Raw genomic sequence first — 23,608 nt, 5'->3', positions numbered from 1 at the left:
AGGGGAGGAGGGGGAACGGGGGGTGCTCCGCAGCTGCAGCATGCAATACCGCCGGCTCTGTCATCATCCTCCGGCGGGGGAGGCGCGGGCAGGGCAGCGGGGCGGCCTCACCTGATGAGGTCGAGGAAGGAGTCCACCGTCTCCTTGCTGGTGGGCACGGCGCCCGTCAGGCTGGGCGCGTTAAGGCCGGCGGCTCCGGCGCCGGGACGGATGATGAAGCCGAGCGCGACGGCGAGGCCAGACGCCAGCAGCGTGGTCCCTAGGAAATAAGCGACGGCGATGCCTCCCAGGCGGCCGAGCGAGCGGGTGTCCAGGCTGGCGGCTCCCGACACCAGGCTGCAGACCACGAGCGGCAGGATCACCATGCGCAGCATCCGCAGCAGCAGCTCCCCGGGGAAGGCCAGGTAGGCCACCTGCGCCGGGCTCAGCTGCGCTCCGCGCACCGCGGTCCCCAGCGCCACGCCGGCCGCCACGCCGGACACGGTGAGCAGCACCAGCGCGTTGCGGCGCAGGAAGCCGCGGCAGCCCCGCAGGCGGCCCGGGCCGCGCTCCGCCGCCGGGCCCTCGGCATGGCCGTTGGGGCCGCTGCCCGCCTTCCCGTCCCGCGCCGCCTCCATGCTGCCGAGCGGCAGCGCTCCGACTGACGGCGCGGCCCCGCCGCCAGGCCCCGCCCCGCCAGGCCCCGCCCCTGCCCGCCGCGCCACGCCCCGCCGAGCGCGCCACGCCCCGCCACGCCCTGCGGCGCCGCCCGCGCAGGGGGCGCGCGTCACCCCTGTCACACGTGACCCCGTGCCTGTGCCCCCGGGCTAGCGTGCGTGCGCTGCGGGGTGCCCTCAGTGTGCCCGTCAGCGTCACCGTGGATCGAGCATACGGGTCCCCATCAGTGCCCCCACAGCTCACACACGTCCCCTTCAGTGTCCCCTTCGTCCCCACAGCTCACACAGGTCCCCTCGGTGTCCCCATGTTCACACACATCCCCATCAGTGTCCACTTTAGTGTCCCCACAGCTCACAAATGCCCCCTCGGTGTCCCCACAGCTCACACACATCCCCATCAGTGTCCCCCCAGCTCACAAATGTCCCCTCAGTGTCCCCATGGTTCACAGACGCTCTGTCAGTGTCCCCAGAGCACACATATCTCTTCTCAGTGTCCCCCCCAGTGTCCCCATAGCTCACACATGTCTCCTTCACGTCCCCACAGATCATACACGTCCCCCCAGTCTCGCCGTGGCTCATACGCACCCCTTCAGTGTCTCCTTGGTTCATACACCTGGCCCCATATCAACAACACCGCAGCCCAGTCACCTCTTCCCAAGCGTCCCCTGCAGTGTCCCCATGGTTTGCGCATGTCCCCTTGGGGTCCCCTTTAGTGTCCCCATGCCTCTCAGACATGCCCGCAGTGTCTCCACAGGTCACACACATCCGCTCAGTGTCCCCCTCCTCTCTCCAGGAACCCCTCGGAGAGGCAGGAGCCATCCTCTGCACTAGGACCGGCTGTGGCTATGCTCCGGGTCCCCACAGTCCAAGCCATCCATCCCACAGGCTCGTGGGTGGCAGGGCAGCATGGAAGCACGGGCCCTGAGCATGTTTCCTTGAGGGACCAGGCTGAGCCTGGTCTGACCTCAGGAGCAGGTTGTCTGAGGAGCAGACGAGGTCTCTGATGGTACAAGGGGCTGACAAGGGCACCGGGCGCTTTCAAATCCACAAGCGCTGTGACGGTACAGCCCTGCCGTGGTTGTACAGAGCCCATTGCCCAAGCTTTGCCGATGTTTGGATTTTAGAAGGGGCTTCATTTCAGTTCCTCCCCTTGGCACCAGCAAGGCACAGCCTAGCAGAAAACACCGTGAAAACAGCCAGCCACACAGCCGCACATCTGCTTTTGGAGTAGACCGGGCTAAAGAGACTGGCAGGGCATGATGGGGCCGTAATCCCGATTTAATAAAACTCTCTTCTGCTTTCCAGCCTCATGGACAGACCTGATGATCCCTACACTATGGCCAGAGCTCCTGGGAATCATCCCTGTCTAAATAAGTAACTACACCATCGACAAGCAACTGCATCCCCCACCACCCACCCCAGAGCTCAATGCAAAGTCTTGACCCCCAGCTTGCTCTTGCCCCAAAATCTGACTCGAGATACCAGGCATCTTCTTACTGGTTTTATATGATTTTCTCCCGATAACTTTCCGTCTGAGGAACATTTGGTTTGTGGAAGTCTGGGAATGAATATTGATTGCACCAAATTAGGATAATCAGAAACAGGAAACAGACTAAACTAAACAGGAAAGCGAGTATGTGCAAACTCTGTCTAAGACATTCAGTTCCACCAACCTCAAAAGCAACAAAAAGCTATGTGGTTCTTTTAAAATCCGTTTTGATTGCTTTTTCTTGCGAATAATGAAGAATTAACCCTCCAAAATTGTTGTTTCTTTCCCCATTAAGCATTTCTAAGACAGATTTTTCATTCCTAGTTTGAGACTGTTCCTCAAAACGTCGTGCTTTATTTTTTCCCCTTGTGTTCTTCCCTGCTGTTCACTACCCATCTCACCCTCTTTTCTTTCCATTTACCTGTGAAAAGGGGAAGAGAAAAGGGGAAAAGAAAGGACAACAGAAAAATTTAAATACAAAAGTATGGAAGTCTTTATTCTATGCCACAGTTGACAAAGGATTCTAAAACCACTGGGCAGAAATGCTGTTTCCGTACCCAAATTGAAAAGCAAGGGGAGAGATTCAGGGAAGTCCGAACGTGAGGAACATGCTAAATAGGAAAACTCATTCATAGCAGCACATGTATGACACCAGCACAAGAGTTAAAACAGAGCCTCTGCCGCCATGTGAATCAATAGTAGGCTGCTTCTCTTTTGGAGGATCTCCCCTTGTCATTGCCGGGATGACTTTGATGAGAGCAGTGCCGTGAGCACAGCCAGGAGACCTGCAGGAGCACACACCTCCGGAGGCATGGATCCCACTGCATGGTTTTCAACCTGAACTAAGGTTGGTGATAGCCAGCCCTTCATGAGGAGCACCTTGGTGCAGGGATGCTCGCATCGAGCTTGCTGGTCAATGACACCATGAGAATTCAGATTTCCCCTCCCTTCTTTTCCCCTCTTGATTTTCTGATTTTAACACTGATCCAAACAGTTACCCTTCTTCTCTTAACATATCTTCAGATAACAAGGCTTTTGCCAAGAAGAAATCAGAGCATGTGGGCCTCCCGTTGTAGAATGGACATCATCCCAAAGGCAAAGCTGATTGTTTGTCCGCACCCTGTGAGAGCTCACGGATGGCTGCGGTGAGTAACTGTGAAGCCCTCTGACTTATTCAGTAGTAACCATTGACTGATCTGTTATGTCATGTTTTCATTTCAGTGCTTGTAGGTCTTGGGAGCTCTCCAGTGAGTGAGTCTGCATGTTTCCAGTGTCCACCCTGCCGGTGCTTCCAAATTAGGGGTTTGACTTTCGCTGTTGTGACTTGAAGGATGTTTCTGGCTTTCCCCTGCACAGGAATAGAGTGCCCTCTGCTCTGCTCTTGTGAGACCTCACCTGGAGTACTGCGTGCAGTTCTGGTGTCCTCAACATAAAAAGGACATGGAACTGCTGGAACAAGTCCAGAGGAGGCCACGAGGATGATCAGGGGACTGGAGCACCTCCCATATGAAGACAGGCTGAGGAAGTTGGGGCTGTTCAGCCTGGAGAAGAGAAGGCTACGTGGGGACCTCATAGCAGCCTTCCGGTATCTGAAGAGGGCCTATAGGGATGCTGGGGAGGGACTCTTCATCAGGGACTGTAGTGACAGGACAAGGGGTAATGGGTTAAAACTTAAACAGGGGAAGTTTAGATTGGATATAAGGAGGAAATTCTTTACTGTAAGGGTGGTGAGGCACTGGAATGGGTTGCCCAGGGAAGCTGTGAATGCTCCATCCCTGGCAGTGTTCAAGGCCAGGCTGGACGAAGCCTTGTGTGGGATGGTTTAGTGTGAGGTGTCCCTGCCCATGGCAGGGGGGTTGGAACTGGATGATCTCTAAGGTCCTTTCCAACCCTAACTATTCTAGGATTCTATGATTCTAAACCAGGGGTCATAAGCAGGCAACAACAAACCAAATCCAGTTCCTTTTAAATAAAATGTTAACATTCCTTTCGTTCTCAGTGAAGAGACAGCCAACACAGTTTTCACCACTGGCCCAGGAAGGAGAGGTCCTGGGATTTCCAGTCCGGTTCTGCTTGATACCATTTTTTGGTGGTGGTGTGCTGGTTTGGGTGGGATAGAGTTAATTTTCCTCATAGTATCTAGCATGGGGCTATTTTTGGATTTGTTGACAGTGCAGAGGTGTTATAGGTACCGCTGAGCCATGCTTACACAGCATCAAGGGCTGTTCTGCTCCCCACCAATGTGTAGGCTGGGTGTGCACAAGGAGCTGGGAGGGGACACAGCCAGGACAGCTGACTCCGACTAACCCAAGGGATATCCCATACTGCATGACATCATGCTCAGCAGTAAAGCCGAGGGAAGAAGGAAAAGAGGAATATTGGGAGTGATGGTGTTTGTTTTCCCAAGTAGCCATTATGCGTGCTGAAGCCCTACTGTCCTGGAGATGGCTGAACACCTCCCTGCTGATGAAAAGGGGTGAATTAATTCCTCATTCGGCTTTGCTTGTGTAGGCAGCTTTTGCTTTACCTGTTAAACTGCCTTTATCTCAACCCATGAATGCTCTCATTTTTACCCTTCTGATTCTATTCCCCATCCTAGTGCAGGGGAGTGGAAGAAAACCTGTGTGGGGCTTAGCTGCTGGCTGGGATTGAACCATGGTAGTCCATTTTGGTGCTCAATGTGGGGCATGAAAGGTTCAAGATCACAACAGGTTTGATTGGAATGTTATAGATTGAATTTGTAGCTGTTGTTGCTGTTCTATTAGTTGAAAGCCATGGGACTTGCTTGCCTCTCTGTCTGTCAGAGTCCGGTGCTCATTGGTTTCACTTCCACTGCTTCCTGTAGTGCAGTGCTGCTTATCACCTTACTCTGCTGTGCATGGTGACATTTTGATAATAGCAATGGTGATGTGCCTGGGCTGGCGGACGGCTGGGGCCTCGCTGCTGCTTCTGTGCTGCTGTACTGGATAGGCTGGAAGTCCAGTGTGAACTCGAGTCGAAGGGACTGTGACCTGAGGATGAGTCCATGTGGGACCAGGACACCCTGAAAGCATCAGTGTCAGTGGATAAGACATCCTAGAGCAGGTACATCTCAAAGGCTGTGGTTATGTCTGTGCTATAGCAGGTATACCTCTGAAGAGATTGTGGCCCAAGGCCATGGTGGAGAAGGTACACCTTAAAGTATCAGTGGCCATGGATAAGCCCACACTGAAGCAGGTACACCCTGAAGCATCAGTGGCTGTGCATGAGGTCATGCTGGAGCATCTTAAAGCATGTGGCAATGGATAAGCCCATGACAGAGCAGGTATACCCCTGGAGGGCCATGGGTAAGGCCATGTTTTGAGCAGGTCTACTTCTGAAGGGACTGTGGCTGTGGATGGGTCTGTGCCACAGCAGGTAAACCCCTAGAGAGACCGTGGTTCATAGCTAAGGCTTCATTTGGAGCAGGTACAGCCCTAAGGGGCTGCAGTCTGTGAGGAAGTCCAAGCTGGAGCAGGGGCAAGCAGAGGAGTTCACTGCAGTGTTAAACCCTGTGCTCTGGTGCAAAGGGACCAGGGGTGAAGATTGTAATGGAAATACCTTTAAATTGCTGGAACCTTGATTTGAGTTGCATGTTATAGGAATTACAATGGCAGGAACCACTAAAATCAGTGGAGAGCATGTCTTCTGAGAAGCAGTGCAAGTCCAGCAATGACCCGACCTGAGCTGACTTAGATGCCCAATTGCCCAATAGCTCCATGCAACACACCATTTCTCCTGTCTCATCTCCCAGCCCTGGAGATGGCTGAATACCTGCTTGCTGGTGGGAAATAGGGAATGAATTCCTTGTTTGGCTTTGCTTGTGTGTGCAGCTTTTGCTTTTCCTATTAAACGGCCTTTATCTCAAACGATGGGTTTTCTCACTTTTACCCTTCCAATTACATTCCCCATGCCACTGCAGGGGAGCGGAAGAGCCTTAGCTGCTGTCTGGGGTTAAACCATGGCAGGTGGGTATTTGGAATTCCAGCCCCAGTGAAGGGAATGAAAAGATCTTGATGCTGTAAGGGAATCAGGTCCTTCTCCTCTACATTTGAGCACCAAGCAAGCAGAGCACAGGACTTAATTTGAGCTATTTCCCTTAGAAAAGGTCCTGCTTTGTTGAGTGAAGTTGATATCAAGACCTATCTGAGGACAGGCTTAAAATGCCTTTTTTCCTGCTGCTCATCCATTCACACTGTTACCTTTTACCACGATCTTGCTGCAGGTCAGTGGGATAGACACTTAGGATGGGATCTATGTAAGCTGACTGTTGCCACCTAGAAATTTAATGTCTAATTCTTGCTTTTTCCATTGTCAATAGACATACAGGGAAGGTCACCCCCCCTTTTAAAAGGTGCACCTGAGGCAGATGACATGAAATTCCCATGCTCCATTGAGTATGGAGAAGGCCTAGACAACTGGTTAAGGATACCCAGGTTTCAGGCAATTTCTATTATGTGAATCCCCATCACTGACTTATAATGTAGGTCTCACAAAACCAGGCAATACCATAGCAAATCACTATTTCCATCCCTCTGTGACTTCTGTATGTATTCGACTCACCCAGCACTACAAACTCAGAATGATTTTCTGTTCCTCAGAGGAGATCCTGGCATCCAAACTGTATCCTAGTTTTTTCTGCTCTGACCTCCAAAATATAAATGTACCCTGGCCCTGAGGACATCCACATCTGGAGCTAGCTCTGAGCTTCATGGTGGCCTCTGGGATAACATCAAACCTCTGGATAGCAACAGCTGTGATCTTGAAGAAAGTCAGATGTAACCATTAGCTGCACAGCGCTGCTCATCTCAGCCAGAAATGAAGGTATTACTGACAGCTTCTGCCTTGTGGTTTTTGGTTTTGGGGAAGGAAAAAAGTGGAATCCACCTTACATTACTACATAGCATCTATCTGTTCTACTGCATATGTTAGGTATTGTTACGTACTACCATGAAGCACAAGTATAATAGTCTATATGTAACAAATACTTCTGAGAGAGCAAAGCCCATGACATAAAGAAGTAAGTGCTACACCCTTAGCTTTTGATAATCTATTATGATAATAAACCCATCTGGTGGGTGTTTTCTCTGTCACTCATACAGTCACATCAACACACACTATGCTGCTGGCACAAAAGAGCTCCAGTGACATTGGTTTCAGAAGGTGAAAAAAGCCCATTAAGAAAGAGAGGAGAAGGTTTTCCACACCTGAGGAAGGTCAACACAAAGTCTGAAAGAGATCAGAGTTGAGTTTCTTTGCTAGGGGAGGAGAAGGCGGCTTTCAAAGCGCTGTTTCATCTGATGCATGCCATTTCGGCACAGGTTAGAGTAGCCTCGGGCACACACACCAGCTGTGTGCAGCAGGAGCGCAGTGAACACCCACAGTGCCACCTCTGCTTCCCTCGGTCCTTCTGCCACTGTCTCCCTCTTTGTAAGGCCAGCAAGGTCATCTGCAGCTTTCAGGAGCTTCCTTGGCTCTGGCCGCTGTTTACCCCCTGTTCTTGGACCCCTATCAGAAACCTCTGTAGGCTTTGAAAGAGAACATCGATCAGCTCATCTCCTGTGACTGCTTTGAAGTAGTTGGAAGACTGATGCCTAAAAGCCATGGTGGGAGGCAGAGGGAGAAAGATGAAAGGGACGAGGGCAGGAAGGAGGTGAGATTGATCTGTGTGTGCTTCGAGAGAAGCTTGAATAAAGGTGCTCCCAAACATCCCGAGGGAGATGTCCTGGGCAGGCTGCAGTATCCCCAGGGGCTGTATTACTGAGTGGCCTTTTTCTGAGGAGAATACATGAAAAGCATGTGGGAGAGACCTTGTTTTCCCACAGGCCAGACTGAGTCCTCGGAAGAGCCATAGCATGCTGGCTGAGGCTGGCTGGCTAGAGCACTTCCTTGGTATGCAGACTTTAGCTTGGCAGGAAGACTTTGTTGCGCCTGGGATGCCAAGCAATTTGAACAGGCTCCATCCCCATTACAGAAGCTCTCTGCCTGCCTCTGGGAGACGCATGAAGTGTGCTCTTAGCTCTTCCCATTCCCCCTGACCAGCTTGCTGCGTTGCAAGCCGGATGCAGGACCAGCCCCATGGATTATTGGAATGAGCGTGATTTCAGGACATCCAAAACCACGATAAGGACATCCAAAACCCCTTGGCCCTCAGTGATGACAGCCCCCAAGAACAGTCCTCAGGTCCTGCTGCACATAGTTTCCTGTCTAGGAGCCAAGATAACCCAGTCCCAAATACAATGCTACCACACTGCCACACGTGGATTCACTGTCTCCCCAGGCTAGGGAAGTCCTCACACCTGACTGAAACTATTCTGAGGATGCAAAACCAAATAAAGGCCTTGGTGAGTGCACTGTCTAATAGCAGAGGCAGGCAAGGAATGGAGCAAATACCACTTTGCTTGCCCAAACTCCAGCAAAGCATAAACTCTGCAGCCAGGGATGGTTGACTCAGGGTAAATGTTTAACTTTACCCTCCAAAGGCACATGCAGTTCAACAACAAGAAGATGAATAATATAGAATAACCCACACACACAAATACCTTGCTTGCCATAAAGCTCCTTCGAATGGTTTTGGAAACAAAGTCAAATTGAGACAGGGGTAAACTTAAAACTGGGTGTGTTGTCACCTTTTTGGATACCATAATCATAGAATCATAGAATAGTTAGGGTTGGAAAGGACCTTAAAATCATCCAGTTCCAACCCCCCTGCCATGGGCAGGGACACCTCACACTAAACCATCTCAACCAAGGCTCTGTCCAACCTGGCCTTGAACACTGCCAGGGATGGAGCACTCACAACCTCCCTGGGCAACCCATTCCAGTGCCTCACCACCCTCACAGGAAAGAATTTCCTCCTTATATCCAATCTAAACTTCCCCTGTTGAAGTTTGAACCCGTTACCCCTTGTCCTGTCACTACAGTCCCTACTGTACATGATAATGTACATACATGAAGAAGAACAAATTGGTACATGCTGGAAAAGAAGGGCCCTGACCCGCCTCCCCAGAGTAATGGCATTTCCTCCTTTGTTGGGTCTCCTTGGGATTTTCTTTGAGCGAAAAGCAGGAAAAAAGGGCAAGAACAAGTGCAGATGTTCGAGGTCTTGGACGTGTCCCATGCCCTGCCCTAGCAGGGGGCATTGCCTCTAGCTGGTGGGGAAAATGCAGGGTCAGGCTCTTCAAAACAAGCCGTGCTGCTCTGCAAACAAGCTGCGTGATCTCCTCTTATGGTGAAGCTTTGCTGCTGGAGCAGCCAGGGAAACTACGGGAGGGTTTCAATTACGGGAAGCGTTCTTGAATGAAGAACTTGCGACTGCTCCAGGCAGCAGTGCCTGCTGATTTCTCCCATGGCTGTGGGTTGATAAAGCAGCTCGCTGGTGGCAGGAGACGGGTGAGTGAGACAGCTGAGGATTTGCCTGGCATGCAGGGATTAACACACAGCAGAGCATGCCTTGATTTACATCAGCTGTATGGAGTATGCTATAAAAAGCTACGTTAGGGAGAGAACAAAGCATGAGGAATTTCTGAACATCGCTTGTGATTCAGTGGCTAGAAGCAGCAAGGGGAATCTCTGTCCTTACACGTTTTATCCCTGATTACGGCATGACAATGAATACTGTATCCCTGCTTACGGGTGACAGTAAACTGGGATGACAGCGAGCAGGAGGGGCAAGGCTCCTGCCAGGGAATGCAGGGGACCGTGCGGCTGCCCTTTGCCCACTGGCCTGTGAGGGTGTCTTCCCCTGCCCCAGCTTGCTGCAGGAGAGTGACAGTGGGCATGCCGAGGGGCTATGGGAGCACACACGAGGACCAAACAGGTCTAAGAAGTAACTGCAGCTCTAGAGATCCCTGGGACCATGCAGGAAGAGCAGCAAAACGTCCTCAGAACAGTCACACTGCAAAGGAAGAACATCACAAGCAATGCAAGAACACGAGATATTTTCCAAGAATACTTTCCAAGTATCCAATGATCTGCAGCTCAGCAGTTTCCAGGTGCAGTCCTTGGGATTTAAAAGCCTTCAGTGCAATTTCCTCCTGCAGATTTGTCTGCTGGCTTTTTGGACCCAGTCATCTCTTTCCCAGAGACATTGTTAGTCCCATGCAGAGCTCCCTGCATGCTTTTGTTACCCTCTACACCTTTCTACCCTCTACGTCTTCCTCTACACCTTTCCTCTGTGCCCCTTGAGACCAGAGCACACAAGAGTAGCACAGACTGATGATAGGTGGAAACTCCTCTCTTCCCTGCCAGCTACAGCCAAGGCAGCAGAGTTTACCAAAGGCAGGCTGTTAAAACCAGAGACGTTGATTCCCTTCTTGACACTGAGCACTAACACTGCTGCCAAGGTCTGTGGCCGCAGATTCAAGCACAGCCAGTTATTATAAGGCCCCTGATGGCTGTGCATGATTAGAGAGAAAAGTAACCAGCCTGGAGCAAAGAGCGATTGCTCTGTGTGTGCGAGTGCGTGTTGCTGCAATGCTGTAACAGGAGTACAAGCACAGAGGAGAAAGCAGACGCTTCCATTTCTCAGGCTGCTATTTTAGCCACGCACCACTTTGCCTGAGTCAGATGTGGTGTTTCTATAAGAGCCAGGCTTCATCATTGGGGTATCAGAAATAACATCTGTGTCAGGGGCCAGTGCAGAGCCCTCTCCCCCTCTCTGAAACAGGAAGTTTTCACCTGCTTGCTGTGAGTGGAGGCTGTTGAGGAACAAAGTACTTGGTCACTTACACCGAGCCCCCAGGAGTGTGTAAATCTCCTTTAGGGCAGTAAGAGGCAGGTGGCTACCAGGGCTGCATCTGACCTACTGCAGAAGATGGCACCTGGCCAGTGATGTGCTCTGACATGGTTGATTCACCAAGTGAGTGTATTAACCAGATGTGTAAAGTCCCAAACCACCATAAACTTGCTGTGTTTGCTGGATCTGTGAAGCACAGATTTCGGGAGGTGTTACAGCTTCTTTGCCTCTGTCCCCCGAGGCTGCTGTTCAGCCACTGCGTGCGAGTCCCTCCTTTGTGATGAAGGGAATTGGGCGCTCAGGCCCAGGAGATGCCCAAAACCAACCCATCTGATGCGATGGTAGGTCTCCAGGGCTGTGAATCCTCTGCCCCGCAGTGATCTGACAGCTCCTCAGTGGAGATTTCTCTTCAGCCAACCTGCCTGTTTCTATGACACTCACAGAAGCACACTGCCTGTGAGATCTCAGATCAAGAGCTATCGGTGAGGGACGGACATCAGGAGCCACACAGGGACACATCTCCCAGGGCATGTGCCACGGTACAGTTCTTTAGGAACCAGGCTAAAACTCACCTCATGTCTACCATTGTCCCAACACTCCGTGTGAATCACAAAGTAGTTGTCTCAATACCAGAGGAAGGGGGGGGGATGATGTATAGATTTTTCTCTTTAATCCTGAAACAATATACAGACACATGTGGAGATGTCAGGGAGTCACATATACATAAGGGAAACGGTAAACACATACTCAGTGCTTTCCTCTGCCAGGAATAAAAACCCTGAAGTTAAGAGAAAGGGCAAAACCAGGAGAGATACCGCAGGTTAGTATGAAAATAGCCTTCAATTCCCGATACATGACAGCAGCGTGCTGCATTGCCACTCTGCCCCTTTCCTCGCGTCATGTTTGCCTCAAGGAAAATGAACTCTTTGCTGCTGAAGCCCACAGTGCCAGAGGCATTTCCTAGCCAGACCCAGACGAGTACACAGGTACTGAATGCTTTTCTGGGAGCTGTCATTCTCATTGATCTCGAAGCCTTTGAAACCTCAGCTTACATTTCTTGTACAACGTTCAAGGTTGGTTAGAGTACCTGATGATGTAGGTATCTGAGATAACTGCTGGAGCTCCAAAGGTCCTTTTATTAGCCTGAACTAAAGCAATTCTGGATCCCTGATTAAGCAGCATCATTATGAAATCCAGGAGAAAAAAACTGAACAGCATGCAGAGTAGATTACACACTGCTGTGGCTGTGTACGAGTCCTGTCACTGCAGGCTTTGGAGTAACAGCCCTCATGGGAATTAAGATGAGGCAAACAAGCAGGAGGAACATGCACTTTCCATCTGCCTTAAACCAGAGCCAAGACCTCCTGCACACAATGATAGAATCATAGAACGGTTTGGGTTGGAAAGGACCTTAAGATCATCTCATTTCAACTCCCCTGCCACAGGCAGGGATATCTCACCCTAGACCATCTCACCCAAGGCTCAGTCCAACCTGGCCTTGAACACTGCCAGGGATGGGGCATTAACCACTTCTTTGGGCAACCCATTCCAGTGCCTCAACACCCTTACAGTAAGGAACTTCCTCCTTATATCCTTATATCCTTACATATATCCATATAACCTGAAAAGTTACATCTGGGGAGTGCAAGTTCAGTCTGTGGCACAGTGCAGCCACAGAGCCCAGGCTGAAGCCCACTGATCCTGCATGGGGGCTGCTGACCGCAGGGCACGTGTGCTTCTCGGTGGAGGGTGAAGAGGGCCTAACTCAGCCTTGTAACCCCCAGCTTGCAAAGGAGCTTTGAGAAGCACGAGCAGAGCAAAGCCGTCTTCCCCCTCCTTGCTCACACGCCACCTCTTCTCAGAGGTGAAAGATTGGCTCTGTTAGCGGCAGAGGATATGCTGAGCAGAGCCACCCATCTTTCTCGTGGATAAGGAGAGGCAGCAGAGGAGGCAGCTGGAGCAGGCTGAAAGCTTTTTCTGAGTGCCACAGGAAAAGAAACCATTATGAAAGCGCACTAAAAGCCTATTCATTGCTAAGGAAAGGGCTAGTGAAGAATGTGGGACGCATGCCGAAAGCTGCCAGCCAGAGCAACAGGGAGATTGTTAAAGCCCTTTGCAAAGACCCCTGTCTCCTTCCTTTGGCAGTGGCGATTCTGGACATGGAGTCATTTTGGACCTCCCCATTGAAATCCTGTAAATAGCTGTCTGCAGGAAGGGAGAAGCTGGGTTACTTCGTGTGGGAACTGTAGGTAAAACATCCATAGCGCAGCCAAAGTTAGGAGGGAAGGCAAATGCACACCCTGCAATTACCAGACCTTACAGGGAGTGACTTGAACTCCTGAAGGAAGCAAACGTGGCTGTCTTCAGCTGTGCTCCTCAGCAGGGAGCAGTGCTGACCTTCTCCATGCTGGTGCTTGTGCAAGGGTCTGTGCATGCAAGAGGGTGGGGATACAGAAGCTCTTTGGTCTTCAAATGGGAGTATTCTACCTGCTCCGACAGACAAGAGAGCTGTCTCCTGCTCTCTGCCTCCCGGTTTCTGTCTTCTCCTGCCTGCTCTTCCTTTTCTTTCCTTTTCCCCATCTCCGCTTTTTATCTCCTTTGAGCTGTTTGGGATGAGTGCCTGTGGGACAAACCCCAGCCAAGGGGCACCAAACCCTAGCCAAGGGGCACCCACCCAAGGAGCAAAGCCCCTGAGAAATGCCTGCAAGTGCCAGGCTATCCCCTTGTACCATAAGGTGATGCTTATGAGATTACCATGCCCATAACTATCCCTTATTTGGACCCGATTCAGTCCCTCCCTGCATGGCACAACCTGGTGGGACCCCTGTTGTGGCAGACGCTGTACAGACACAGCAGGGAAAAGTTCTCTCTGCCTGACTACTCTTGCAAGGAGACTCCAACATGACTGCTTTCATACCCAAGGGTTTTAAACTCGTGGGTCCAGTCCCTCCAAAGTAATGAGGCTTTATGGTTTAAACCCCAAAGGGTTTAAAGAAAATTAAGTGCATGTTCTTCATTTGCCTTTGGGTCTGCAGCCCTTGGGTCACATTTTTGAGCTTTTCCCCCCAAACCCACAGTATATATTTGGGCCTTTGGCTAGAAAACACAGAGCATCTTTCTTGTCTCCTCACTCACACGTACACATGAGGCTTTTCAGAACGTGAAGCCCTTGAGCCCCTTAACTCTCTATCCATCTTCATTAACTTTGGCCAAGGGGTTCAAGTTATGAAGGGCTCAACAGGTAGGTAAATAGATACCCATGCGTAGCACCATTGAATACAACAGGCCAGAAGCAGAGATGTAAAAGGTTCCTGCTACTTTTTTAAGGATAAAACTAAATCTTCTCAGAGTCGGGGAGAGAAAAGACATGGAAACACTTAATGTATTGGAAAAACAGCCCAAGGGCTGGACCAGGAGCCTCTCTGGAAAGAAGAAAGTACACTCAATAACCGAGCTCAGCTGAAGCAAAACCATAGAAAACAAACTGCCTGTGCCAGGAATTTGGGGAAAGGGCCAATACTGGGAAAAGGGGAGAAAAGAGCACAGAGAATTACTCCGTTCAAGTGAGAACAGAGCAGGACATCTGAAGAACATAACAGGGAGGTGCATGTTACAGCTGGCCAGGATTAAAAGAATCAGAAGAGAAAGAAACAGAGGCAAAGACAGCTTTAGAAGTAATGACAGGGAAATCAGATTTCCAGGCAGAGCTCAGACATGTCAGCTAAGTGGAGCCTTGTGAGTGCTGTACGGTGCTTAATCCGAAAGGCATCCCAAATTCCAGTAACAATATCCACTCTAAGCCAGCAGATGCTCTGTCTCCCCTACACCCTAGGGGCAAGTAAAACACCGGTGTTTGGAGGTTTGCCCTTCCTTGCATCCATCCTGAATCCTGACTTACCTGTGCAGGAGCACAGCTCCTAGTGAGGCAGGTAAGATGCGCTGTGTCCAGTTAATGAAGGGGTTAGAGACCTGCCTGCAAAATGGCATTTTCGCCCCAGCACGACCAGAAGATGCACAGCTGAGATGGGATTACAGGTCACTTTGATCTGCCCAAAACTAAATGATTGCGTTCTTATCAATTCACCTCCATGGGACCACATGTGCTGCCAGAAAGAGCTCAGATGGCTACAGTGCTGCAGCACATTTATGCAAGTGGTGGTTGGATGGTATTCGCTCCCCTAATGATGTGGTGCTTAGCAGGGAGAAAGGGGAGCAGCCAGGGCACCCCAGGACCTGCACAAGGATGAACCACTTCCATGAGCCCCATGATCGGAGACTGGCTGCCCCTTGCTCCCAGTTGGAAACAGCCAGACTGTGGGATCCAGCCTGAGCTGACAAGGCAAAGCTGATGGGGACAGGAGGTCGGTATGGTGGGTCTTGCAAGGCAGGAAATTCCTCTGGGCTAAAACACCTCTACCTCCTACTTCTGCTCAATCCAAAGTGCAGCACGAGTGGCCAGGCACAGTTACATCCCACCCCTGGCGTCATGCTTGCCCAGCTTGTTGATTCAATTCATTCTCAGTGAGGCAGGATGGGGCAGGATTTGGCCTCTCAGTCTGTGGTCTTGCAAGCAGTGAACCATGAAAAACAAAGAGTTGACAATTCAATGCTCAAATGCTAGGACTTTGTCCTGAGTGGGCTAAGCAAACAAGTGCAGATGGAGCGACCTATGATCTGCACAGTTAAGGGTGCACTCTACACTGCTTCACTTCTTTTAATCACATTAATTTACGAGCCAGGCTTCTTGCTTAATTAGTCAAATGAAGAATGAAAAGTGAATGCCCAGAAGTAAGCCTCGACTTGTTCAGCTGGCTTATAACCTCCATTAGCGTGCTGGGAGAGTTGTGTTGGTTTGGTGTCTGAAGGTTTAACATGCCTGTTCATGTGGTGCCGAAAATGGTGAAGAGCTACCAAAGAAAGGGATTGAGATGTTCAATACCCCTCGACCTCAGCAAAGACTACGGCAGTGACCGTATGATGCTCTTGGAAAGACTACTTTGGATGAAGAAGGATGCAAACCTTTGAGGTGCTGCTGAGCACAACGCAGCAGCTTGATGCAGCCTGGAGCAAGGTCCCTGCTTCATCCCTGGATAATTCCTCAGGGAACACAAACTGATCACCAGGGATTAGTCTTTCACAGGAGAGCATCACCAGCCAGCTCCAGCAGGTTCTGGATGCATTTTTCTTCATGGGACATTGACCGTGGTTGATCCTGCTCATGTGGAACAAGATGCCACCATCTCCCATGTGCTTTCGGGCGACTAAAGAGGACTGCAGGGAAAACAGCAAAAAGTCTTCCCTGCATCAGCACTTTCAGGCAGAAAACCGTTTTTCAGGAATGAATTCTGATGATGAGGCAGGGTTGGGGTTTTTTGCACTTTGAAACCAGTCTTTTTCCAGCTTCAGAGGATTGTTCCCCCCATTCTGTCAAATGTGGAAAGTAATAAAGAAAAAAGAGATCTGATGCAAATGCCTCTGTTGTCTCTTTTCCTCCCTCTTTTTCTTTCTGTTGCTTTCAATTTTTGGACCAACTCTATTATTGGATAATTACATTGGCTAAACACATTCAAACAGCTTTAGCAAGACTGGGTAATTACACGCAGAGCAATTGAGCTGAAAATGCACAGAATCTGGTGGAGGTATTTCGCAAGAGGCTGAACCAGACAAACAAGAAGGGATGTGTCAGTTCGTATGGGGGTACCTGCATGCGCATAGGGTAATGGGAAATACTGTACTGAGGACCCTGAGCCCTTCCCCAGGACCTGGGTTTGATGGATATGTATTCTGACTGGCAATGAGGGAGCTTCTGAATCCATGCTTAGACTTTTATTAGCACCAGGTAAATCAATTGCAGAAGTGAAAGCCCCACAAGTATCTCAGGAGCTTCTCTTGTCATTGTATCAGGAGCCTCAGTGGCAAACACAGCTTTCACCAAATGCATTCAGTGGAATTCAAGTTTCTGGTAATTAAACCGTGGAAACAAGGTGTGTAACTGTACCCTTGGCTCTCTCGTAACCAGCAGGAATACAGCAATTCCCCTTTAGCCTTGTGCATATTCAGAAATCACTTCCTGGGAGCTTATCAGCCACCATGGGTGAAGCAGGTATCCAGCATGAAGAGGACATGGGACAGTTTTACCCACTTTCTTGCTGCTGGCTCCTTCCTTAGCCCTCCCTGCAGCTCATTGATAACTGGAGTTTCCTCCTCCGGACCTCAGGCACATGGGAAGGTTGGTGGGAAATGCTACAGGTGTTGGTAAAGGGTTTCTAGACAAACCCAGAGGTCCCCAGCCACATGGAGAGCCATGATGGAGCCCTGTACACACTGCATGGTCACGCTGCTTGGCAGGCCCTAGTGGCACACAAGCAAGATGGGTCACTTCATCTTCCTAGCACTGTGCTTTGGTCCTGGTGAGGAAACTAAATCCCTTTGCTTTCTGTCCCCAGGGAAGGGTTAACTGAGGAGCAGGCAGGAATTGCATGTCAAAAGCCCACTAGCAACATAACATCCCTGGTTTAGCTAAAGCAATCTGCAGGGATGGAACCTGCACCAGTCTGCCCATCTACCCATCTTCCCCCTATCTCTCACTCTCATCTGAACGAAAGACACGAGTCTGTGAGTCACAAGCTGCCCAATTTGAGAAAGCCAAAGCCACTTCTGAGAGCCTCTGGCTCATGGGTGAGACTCCGGCCCCACAGGAGCAAACCTCCCTCCAGTCCCACGGAGGCATCCAACTGAGATAAAACATGGCAAAATGCTTCTTATTAAGTGACCCAAGAAGAAACAATTACATAAAGGGCATCTTGATGGTAAGTCAAGTCCTGCAGGCCAGGGCTGTGAGTCCTCCACATTAACCATAACGTCCACACTTGGCATGAAGAGGAGTGATGGAGAACAAAGCTGGGTGGACAAGTCTGAGCCTTGGGGCTTTCTGAGCATTGCGTTTTTGAGCACTGGACAGGCACAAGTCGGGGCGAAGCTTGATGTTTCTCAGCTGCGTAGGCAGAGTTCAATTTTGCCACTCAAAAGGCAAGGAACTGGGTCATAGGCTGCATGGGAAGGGAATGGTGGGGATAGCCCTTGGGCAATGCTGGAGGAAGAAAGATGGGGGCTGGTAGTAGTGATCATAGGATAAACTGGACACTCCAGACTCTGGCATAGATGATGGGACCATGGTTGCCTTGCCTGATTTTGCATTAAACCTCCCAGGCTTCACTGCACAGGCAGAGTTTGGCTTTTCCACCAGCATATATCAAACCCATACCACCCTGACAGCAACTCCTACAGCAGTGGACGTTGTCACTTGGTGCTCCCCTGCTATCTAGAACCATCCATCTGAGAAGAGCAGATGCCGTGAAGGAGAGGGTGAAGGTCTGGCACCCCTGAACTGCAGGGCCTCCAGAAGAGAGCAGGGAGGCTGATGTTGTGTTGAGGCCTTCGGATGCCGACGTGCACAAAGGCAGCGTGCCTCAGGGAAACTGGTGTTTTCACACACCCAGACATCTCCCCTGGGACACGAGTCCCTTGTTTTCCCATCTGGTCCCAGTGAGATGAGCCTTGCGGGAGCTACACTACAACATATGGCATTGCTGTCAGCAAACAGGCTGCACCAGCCCCTAGCAAGCATGAACTAATGTAAACCCACTGGTCTCTGAAGCTGGCTAGGTTGATGTACAGACACTCGAGAACCTGAAGTGCTGGCATGAAGTCCACAGAGTCATTTGCTTTAACATAAAGAGCATGGTATGACTGTGATACAGCTGTGAAAGGAGTCACATACAGACACACACTCTGTGTGGTTTCATAGGAGCTGTTATCCCTTGAAGTGGACGCAGTGGTGCCTGGGGACACCAGTCACCCACTCTGGCCTGCGAAGGCAGAGTGTGCTTGTAATTGCCAAAGAAGTCTCCTCTGGAAGCAGAAAAAGCAGTACTCCCACAGTGGTGTCCTCTGCTGGTGTAGCTCTTCTGGGGTGTGCAATGAGTGTCCACCACATTGCATGAACCCTGTGTATGCTTGCCCAGCCCCTCACTGCACTTCAGGGGGATTTGATGGTTCCATCACTGCTCTCCCTACGTGTAGGGACCAGGCTTCTGAGTGCTGTGAAAGTCTCCTTCCCTCTAGTCTGTGCCTGTGAAAGAAACACAGTTATTCTCCCAAATCCTCCTTCAAACCTCTAAGAGAATGAAGGATTGGCTCCTGCACAACTCCAGGGTGAACTGGAGCTTTATGAGGCCCTGGGGATGCTCTCCTTGTGGAGGGAAGCTTGGTCCCACATCACTGCCATAAGCAGGGTCACTCCAAGCCCTCCTGGTTGCCAGTGCAGACCCCATCCATCACATGCCATCGAGCATTCCCAGTTCACAGACTCCCTTTGTCTGCTTTTATTTCCCTGCCGTGACTTCTGCCCTTGCTGATGGATGTGTCCACACCGTCAGCGTGCCAGGCTGGGCACAGCCTGTCTTCTAGGCTGAGCCTGAGGTGCTGCGGGCACAACCGGAGGCTCCCAGGGCCACACAACGCTTTTGGCTCTGAATCTGTTTGTGTTCCAGGTTCCTCACTTGGGTCTTCATCCACCTCAGGGAAGATGAACTGCCCCAGATGTGACCTGAGAGGGGACCCTTGGGTAAATACCCTCCAGGGAGATGATGTATTCCAGCACCCTGACTTCAGCAGGGTACCACCGTGCTTGGGCTGCATGAGTAAAGCGTGAGCACAGTGTTTTGCTCCTATCATCCTATTTGGGGGTGGCCTTCATTTGGTGTGAAACCAGGACTTGCATGAATGTGGATATACCCCTTGAAGAGCCAAACAGAAGTCAGAATTCCCCTACTGACCACTTTAAACACTGCCGCTTTGCTCCATGGACCATGCTGCTATTGAAAGCTGATCCCACTCCTCTGCTCAAAGCAGGGGTTGTTTTCCATTGAATAGGTCCTAGCACCAGCACAAGTCCCAGCTGCAAACTGAGCAGCTCCTACCTTAAAACCCCGGCAAGCGCCCAGAGCAGAGGCAGGAGACACTGACACCTCCTGGTATAACCTATCCCTTGCAAATGACTCACCAGCCATCACCGGAGAAACTCTGGTTTGGGGTACACCCAGCACCACACACTGGATTTCGGTGCATGGGCACCCTTGAACCCAGGTCTTCCTTTGAGCTTTCCGGGAATTCTGCATTTTTATCACGAATACATGGTTGTTTTCTCATTATTTCTTCATCATCCCACTGTTTTCCCTGCCAAGGGTGTGATCTAGGTAAAAAATGTCTATTCAGCTTTTAAATACAGTTCGCCACCAGCTCAGTGTTTGCTAACGTCACAGAAGCTTTATTAGTTTATTTGATTGATTAATTAATTGTTTACTAAGCAGTTTATTTGAGAACATAATTTTCATACAGGCTCACGCACTCTGTGCTCCTGCCAAGCCCAGCAATCTGGGCAAACATCCCCTAGGGATGGTACCTTGTACCATCAGTCACGGACTCATGGACTGCACCACCTCACCACTGTTCATTTGTGGTTCAGTTCATTCGGGGAAATGCTTTGCAATGGGAGCTAATTACGGAGAGCATGCTGATGGGGCAGGTAAAAGCCAGACCCAAGAATCAGCCTTGCATTTCCAGCAGAAGAGAAATGCAAAGAAAACTTACTGCAGCGGACACAAATTGAGTTCCACATCTCTTGCTGTCAAGGGAGAGTCACAACACCAAGTCCCAGTATCTTGAAGTCAATTGTAGGAGAGAGAGTGTCACAAATTAACATCATCCTGACAAAGTGGACCAGCAATTAGAATCATAGAATAGTTAGGGTTGGAAAGCACCTCAAGATCATCCAGTTCCAACCCCCTTGCCATGGGCAGGGACACCTCTCACTAAACCATCCCACACAAGGCTTCATCCAACCTGGCCTTGAACACTGCCAGGGATGGAGCACTCACAACCTCCCTGGGCAACCCATTCCAGTGCCTCACCACCCTAACAGGAAAGAATTTCCTCCTTATATCCAATCTAAACTTCCCCTGTTTAAGTTTTAACCCATTACCCCTTGTCCTGTCACTACAGTCCCTGATGAAGAGTCCCTCCCCAGCATCCCTATAGGCCCCCTTCAGGTACTGGAAGGCTGCTATGAGGTCCCCACGCAGCCTTCTCTTCTCCAGGCTGAACAGCCCCAACTTCCTCAGCCTGTCTTCATACGGGAGGTGCTCCAGTCCCCTGATCATCCTCGTGGCCTCCTCTGGACTTGTTCCAGCAGTTCCATGGCCTTTTTATGTTGAGGACACCAGAACTGCACACAATTACTCTGTTTTACAAGAGAAAAGGGCAACCAAGTAGCAACCATACTCTATTTTTCCTCATAGACACTTCCTGCTCCTCAAACAAAGACCAAACAAGTGAAGAGGAGCACAACTCAAGCCGGGCTCAGCCTTCAGAGTGACTCTGCCGTCTCCGATTGTCCCGGGGCAGCATCCTCCAGGCAGCCCCCAGTTCCCCTCCGATGAGCCTCAGCTTCGAGGTGCCGTCGGTGTGAAACCCGTGCTCCCCGTCCCTCTCAAGCCCCACCGGGCTGAAAACCGAAGGTAGCGCAATAAAGGGGAAGCAAAGTTCTCCTGATTGCATAGTGCCACCCACCGTCGGAAAGACAGACGGCACCGCGGCTGCCGCTCAGGCACGGGCTGTGCGGGCTGCTCCAATAACTCAGATGAATCATTCAGACATCTAAGACAGGTGGGGTATCTATAACGCAGCTCTATACAGCCAGTGGGATATATACACACAGCTGTATACATACTGCTGGGGTCAGGCAGATGCAAGTATTTACGCACACAACCATCCTGAGCCTGGATGGGGCAGGGAAAGCTGGTGCGAAGCAGGAGATCCACCCCAGAGAGAGAGATCCAGCCTTGCTGGGGAAACTTGGCATGGGTCTGGGGAAAAAGATGTCCTTTGGGTGCCAGCCCCTCTTGGTGGCCTGCAAGGAGATTGGGAAGGTACAGGGAAACATGAGCCCGTGTGCGTATTGAAGGATGATTAGAATCGTTTGGATTTGATATGTGCTATTTGTGGGCATCAGGGTGAAGGGAATTACATGATGAGTTTCATCTGCTAGTGGAAATAAATTCACCCAAAGCATCATGCCACTCTGCATTGTGCGTCTGCAGAAGGGAAGATATTTCCATCACTCTTATGAGGAGCTCAGACCAGAGCATCCCAACCCCAAGCCGTGTATCCTGGGAAAAGGCTCAGCTGTATTTCTCTATACATCCACCATCCATGGCCAAAGGCAACTCAAGCAGCCGGAGAGCAGGGAGCACTCGGATGAGCTGGGAGCTCTTGCAGCATGGTGTATTCTTCTGCAGAGACGCCCTTGGAGAAGAGATCTTTCATTAAGATTGTCATTTGCTACCATTTCCATCCCCGCAGAGGCTGCCTCCTCCTCAGCAGGCTCCGTCCCCGGGGAGGCAGCGCTTGTGAAATATTCATACATCAGAAGAAATTGCATTTGTAAGCGTGGGCTGCAGAGAGACAAGTGGCTGGAGGGGCAAGCAGGGAGAGACAATGGGAGCGAGGGAGAGGGGGAAGAAAGCAGGACATGGGATATGAAAGGTGAGCTGGGATTTTCCCCTGACAAAACGCACATTGAGCCTCCCCGTGGTGAGGAGCCTCCCAGGCAGTGCCGGGGTTGGTTTCTGGTGGCTGCAGAGATGCTCCAGCACCCGTTAGGGTCGGGAGCGTGCCTGGCTCCGAGCATGTGGAGTGACTTGATTTTCCCCTTGCTCAGAGGTGGCCAAACAGTGTTTGTGTTTGTGCTTCTGTGGGGCTGGAGAATAACCTCACCTGAGCAAGTGCAAGAGGCAAAACCATCCGCCAGCCCCTGGCAGATCTGTGCCACTGGCTTGAGTGATTTGGGTACCTTTTCGGGGGACACCCCGGTTTTAAAGAACTTCAAAATTATTAAATATCCACATTTTGGGATCTTTGATCAAACTGAATTAAACAGCAAATTAAACAGGAAAATGCAAACCCAAACCCATTTATTCCTGCATTACAGGATGTTGCAGGTCCACGATCAGCAGGACACAGCTTGCTTACTGCAGCCCTCTGGTATCTGCACGCAGCTGCAAATCTTTTACATTGTGGGGAACCACTATTGCTCCACAAGCATGGTGCAAGACCTCCCTGGGAAATGCATGTTCCCTCCTAAACCACTCATCCTCTTTTCCTTTGCTCCCAGTGTCTCACAGTGAGGACTGGGTTCCTTATTGGGGTCCGGATGCTGAGGTCAGCAGTGAAAACAGGAATAATCTGTCCCTTTTTTAATGCCCTGACCATTAGGATCCCCTCGTTGCTGCTGCTGCTTCATTCACCTATAGGTGAATACCTACAAGGCAGGAGTCTGAAAGCACCCTATAGATGCTCTCGTGAGGGGGCCTTTTGTGCCCTGCACAGGAAGGATCCTTACAGCCTCCCTGTGCTCCCAGCTTGGTCCTCGCCTCCCTCGCAGGAAGCATACGCACGCTCGCATGACGCAGGAGCAACTTTTGACTATTTTAGGGGCTGCTTTCTCCCTGTCGGCATGGCAACTTTAACTCCTCACCTCTGACGGAAGCTGCTTAAAATAGAAGATCCAGAAAGCGGGCACCGCGCTCCGTGCTCGGCAAGCCTGGCTCCAGCACACAGGCAGGGCAGGATCTGGCATCTCAGGGCTGG

The 23,608-nt window shown here is 50.7% G+C and overlaps 1 protein-coding gene and 1 long non-coding RNA gene across 9 annotated transcripts in view; one reads left to right on the top strand and one right to left on the bottom strand.

Moving 5' to 3' along the window:
* The window catches only part of SLC1A4 (solute carrier family 1 member 4), a 37,528-nt gene extending 36,869 nt beyond the window's left edge, over positions 1-659 (bottom strand). For both annotated transcript variants that reach the window (XR_010613345.1, XM_065682254.1), the window contains exon 1: positions 112-659. Coding sequence is in view for 1 of the 2 variants with exons in the window: in XM_065682254.1 (XP_065538326.1) it covers positions 112-617 (506 nt within the window). In the remaining variant the exon portion in view is untranslated. The remainder of the gene's footprint in view (positions 1-111) is intronic.
* Positions 71-6,032, top strand: LOC136015794 (uncharacterized). Of its 7 annotated transcripts, none has more exons than XR_010613352.1 (4): positions 71-404; positions 1,962-2,992; positions 3,169-3,290; positions 3,502-6,032. It is a non-coding gene; the product is annotated as an uncharacterized LOC136015794 (long non-coding RNA). The 7 variants fall into 7 exon arrangements; XR_010613347.1 differs by having other exon boundaries at positions 3,367-6,032; XR_010613350.1 differs by having other exon boundaries at positions 3,169-3,730; positions 4,556-6,032.
* The last annotated feature ends 17,576 nt before the right edge of the window (positions 6,033-23,608 follow it).

The sequence above is a fragment of the Lathamus discolor genome, chromosome 5 (assembly GCF_037157495.1).
Source record: "Lathamus discolor isolate bLatDis1 chromosome 5, bLatDis1.hap1, whole genome shotgun sequence".
Classification (NCBI taxonomy): domain Eukaryota; kingdom Metazoa; phylum Chordata; class Aves; order Psittaciformes; family Psittacidae; genus Lathamus; species Lathamus discolor.
The sequence above is the reverse complement of the archived record's forward strand: the minus strand, read 5'-3'. Positions and strand labels throughout refer to the sequence as shown.